The sequence below is a fragment of the Sardina pilchardus genome, chromosome 3, assembly GCF_963854185.1.
Source record: "Sardina pilchardus chromosome 3, fSarPil1.1, whole genome shotgun sequence".
Classification (NCBI taxonomy): Eukaryota; Metazoa; Chordata; class Actinopteri; order Clupeiformes; family Clupeidae; genus Sardina; species Sardina pilchardus.
In genome coordinates this window covers 31,252,381-31,256,557 of record NC_084996.1, presented here as the reverse complement: position 1 = coordinate 31,256,557, position 4,177 = coordinate 31,252,381, and the positions used below count along the sequence as shown (strand labels likewise).

Genomic DNA, 4,177 nt, shown 5'->3' with positions numbered 1-4,177 from the left:
GAGGAGATGTGAAGTGATGAAGAGAGAGGTGGACATGAAAAGAGGAAGAGGAGAAAGGAAGCGATGAAGAGAGAAGTGGAGTGAGTACAGAGTGAGTAAAGGACTGGATGATGAGAGGAGGAGGAGAGGAAGAGGATGAAGTCTCCTGTCGCTCTATAAGCCCGGGTCAGGCTGGAGTGCAAACCAATACCAGTGGGCAGCAAAGGTCAACCTCCAAGAGCAAATCCTCTCGTCTGCCACAGGAACACACACATCAGTCACTCTGACCACACCAGCTAGCCCATCAATCACAATTTACACTAATAGCCATTCCAAACACATGAACGCTCAAATCAATCATTCTGATCACGTTTGGCCAAGAGCAATATCAGTGGCTCCCAGTGCAGCAGGCGTGTGCGTGAGAGAGACAGAGACAGAGAGGGGGGGATATTGTGTGTGTGTGTGTGTGTGTGTGTGTGTGTGTGTGTGTGTGTGTGTGTGTGTGTGTGTGTGTGTGTGTGTGTGTGTGTGTGTATGTGTGTGTGTGTGTGTGTGTGTGTGTGTGTGTGCGTGTGTGTGTCTGTGTGTGTGAGTGTGTGTGTGTGTATGTGTGAGAGAGGGAGGGGGGGCGGTGTATGTGTGTGTGTGTGTGCGTGCGTGTGTGTCTGTGTGTGTGTCTGTGTGTGCGTGTGTGTGGACAGCGAAGAGAGCCCAGCTCTCTCCGAGCCGAGGTGTGGAGAGCTCCCAGCGTTCCCTCCTGCTGCTCGAGGGACTCATTTGAGCAGGGTGAGCGAGAGGCGCTCTTAATGCCCCATAATCCTCCTCTTCCATAATTCACCTGCGCTCCCCCCTCCTCACTCACCCAGCCAGGCAGCCAGGCAGGCAGGCAAGCTCACACCCAGCAGCAAGCTCCCCATGGAAGGGGACTAAAAATAACCTGCCTGTTCCCTACCATAACAAGACAAGCAAAGAAAGAGAGTGAGAGAGAAATGGGGTAAGGGGGAGAGAGAGAGGCAGAGCGAAAGAGAGGCAGAGAGAGAGAGAGAGAGAGAGGCAGAGAGACTGTGGAAAATGTAAAGACAGATAGAGAAGGCAGAGAGAAAGGAAAGGAGGACGTTACAGAGAGAATGGCAGATACAGTATGATGGAGAGAATAAGGCAGAGGTGGAGATAAGGAGAGAGGGATAGAAAGAGAGAGAGAATGAGAGACTACATACAGAGGGGAAAGGAGAGAAATAAAAGAGGGAGAGTGAGACAGGAACAAAGGTAACGACATGAAAAAGCAAGAGGGTAAGAAACAGCAAAATCCTAACAAAAACAGACGGTGGAGAATGTAGGGTAGAGTATGCCAGTATATCGGTATATGTGTTATGTACAGGTTTTGTGGATGTGCTCTGATTTCCTGTATCGGTCGATGTGTTTATGTTCTGTGTTGTTATCTGTTCTGATTTATTTATGCAATTACCGCTCTGGCAATAAAACTACCTATTTGTCATGCCAATAAATTGAATTTGAATGTGAAAGGCAAAGGGATACAGAGAGACAGGGAGAGAGAGGGAGAGAGAGAGAGAGGAAGAGAGAGAGAGAGAGAGACACTGTGAAGAAGGTAAAAGGTGAAGAGGGGGTGGAGGAGGCTGGAGAGCAATGCCTCCATCCAGCGCTCCATCCTGCCTTCTCCACGAGGGGAGAGTGAGGGAGGCAGGCAGAGCAGCGCTAACTGCTAACTGTGGCTTATTAAATCAATTAATAGCAGAAGTTATGGCTTGATGGAGACGGAGGGCGTGGGAGGAGGGGGGAGGGGAGGGGGTCGCTCCGTCAATAACAGAGGGAGCGAGGGGGAGAGAGAGAGAGAGAGAAGAGAGAGAGGAACGGAGAGAGGACGAGAGAGCAGGGGAGAGAGGAAGAGGGAAGAAAAGAGAGAGCTGCTAACAGGATTGATTTTGTGTAGATGGGAGCAGGGAAGGGCAGAGAGCACACACACAGGAGCCCAGCACCCAGCACCCAGCATCGGCTAACGTCTTCACCACCACGCAGAGAGCAGATCAATGGCACACACAAGCGCACACGCCAAAAGGCACGCGCACACACATAGAGACACACACACACGCCAAAAGGCACGCGCACACACATAGAGACACACACACACTCCAAAAGGCACGCGCACACACATAGAGACACACACACACTCCAAAAGGCACGCGCACACACATAGAGACACACACACACTCCAAAAGGCACGCGCACACACATAGAGACACACACACACTCCAAAAGGCACGCGCGCACACATGCCGGCAGATATATAGGCAGATAGAAATCCATACGTGAACCCACACACAAGCACGCACACACACTTGTGGACATAACATACGATGGCACATTTATACACACACACACACACACACACACACACACACGTACGCATGCATTTATGTGCACACAGAGATGTGTATAGAGTATGTGTATATAAGTCTAGCAGTAGCAGGCATGCTGAGCTGGGTGAGTTAACTGCGGCTCCAGGCGCCTCTCCGTGGGCACTTATCTCCGCAGGTGACGCGGGAAGAAAGAGGCGGCTGTCACTCATCGTCACTCGCGCGCCGCCGACCCGCAGCATGACATTTTTGGTGCTCTCGCTCGCTCTCGTGGCGTCTCTTTTACACTCTTTTCAGATCCCACTCCTTCTCAAAGCCCTCTCTTACGCCGCTCTCTCTTTTACTCGCTCTCCCCGCGTAGTTATAGTATTACATTCCATTCCGTAATACAGTATTATATATTATGTTATGTTACGGATTTATTTGGTCTCGTTATCCGTGTGTATGATCTATGGGAACTTTCTACGAGTGTTGATTTTCACTGGCACTAAATGAGAGATAGAAAAATGTGCCAACAAAAACTGACAACCCCTTTTTCTCTCTCTCGCTCTCTCTCTCTCTCTCAACTACTCTCTCTCTCTCTCTATCTCTCTCTCTCTCTCTCTCTCTCTCTCCCTCCCCCCCTCCCCCTCCTGACAGGTGTGGTCGATGGACGGCTACCTGAAGGGCCGGCGCGTGCTGGAGTTCCGCACCATGTCCGACTTCAAGATCGGCCTGAACTTCGTGCAGCACCTGCTGCCCCACCCGTGGGCGGGCACGGGCCACGTGGTGTACAACGGCTCGCTGTACTACAACAAGTACCAGTCCAACATCGTCATCAAGTACCACTTCCGCTCGCGCAGCGTCCTGGTCCAGCGCAGCCTGAGCGGCGCCGGCTACAACAACACCTTCCCGTACTCGTGGGGCGGCTCGTCCGACATCGACCTGATGGCCGACGAGAACGGCCTGTGGGCCGTCTACACCACCATCCCCAACGCCGGCAACATCGTCATCAGCCGCCTGGACCCGCAGAGCCTGGAGGTGCAGCAGACGTGGGACACGGGCTTCCCCAAGCGCAGCGCCGGCGAGGCCTTCATGATCTGCAGCACGCTCTACGTCACCAACTCGCACCTGGCCGGCGCCAAGATCTACTTCGCCTACTACACCAACACGTCCTCGTACGAGTACACGGACATCCCCTTCCACAACCAGTACTCGCACATCTCCATGATGGACTACAACCCCCGCGAGCGCGTGCTCTACACCTGGAACAATGGACACCAGGTCATGTACAACGTCACGCTGTTCCAGGTCATCAAGACCTCCGACGACTGAGCGGCGCAAAAAAAACCTCACACACACAAAAATATACACACACACTCGCATAGACACACACACACACACACACACACACACACACACACACACACACACACACACACTCAGAGATGTAGCACAGGCACATGCAAACATACATTAACAAACACTTGCAATTATACACAACCAGATTCATTGGAACATTCCCATCAGTCCACAGGTGGCAGCAGGGGGCCAAACATACTGTACCAGAAGCTTTGGACTTTTTTAAGCATTTCGATCTGCATAGAGTGCTATTATTCACACTGAAGGACTTGGGGTGGGGGTAATAAAATAAAAATAGAATAAAAAAAACTACACGGCTCCACGCAGCTGGGTCGAGGGAGAGGAGCGGAGAGAGAGAGAGAAGAGAACCGGACTGAGCTTTTCATTTGTTTCTGTGATGAGTAAGCATGAGTAAGTTCTTTTTATCTGTGGAAAAGAAAAAAAATAAATATCGAACTTTAACACTTTGAGAGTGTGTGTCTGTC

At 51.3% G+C, this 4,177-nt stretch overlaps 1 protein-coding gene across 3 annotated transcripts in view; it reads left to right on the top strand.

Annotated features, from left to right (window-relative positions):
- Window positions 1-3,673, top strand: part of olfm2a (olfactomedin 2a) — a 65,305-nt gene extending 61,632 nt beyond the window's left edge. For all 3 annotated transcript variants that reach the window (XM_062531235.1, XM_062531236.1, XM_062531234.1), the window contains exon 6: window positions 2,991-3,673. In XM_062531235.1, coding sequence (XP_062387219.1) covers window positions 2,991-3,665 — 675 coding nt within the window. In that variant the 3' untranslated portion in view covers window positions 3,666-3,673. The remainder of the gene's footprint in view (window positions 1-2,990) is intronic.
- The last annotated feature ends 504 nt before the right edge of the window (window positions 3,674-4,177 follow it).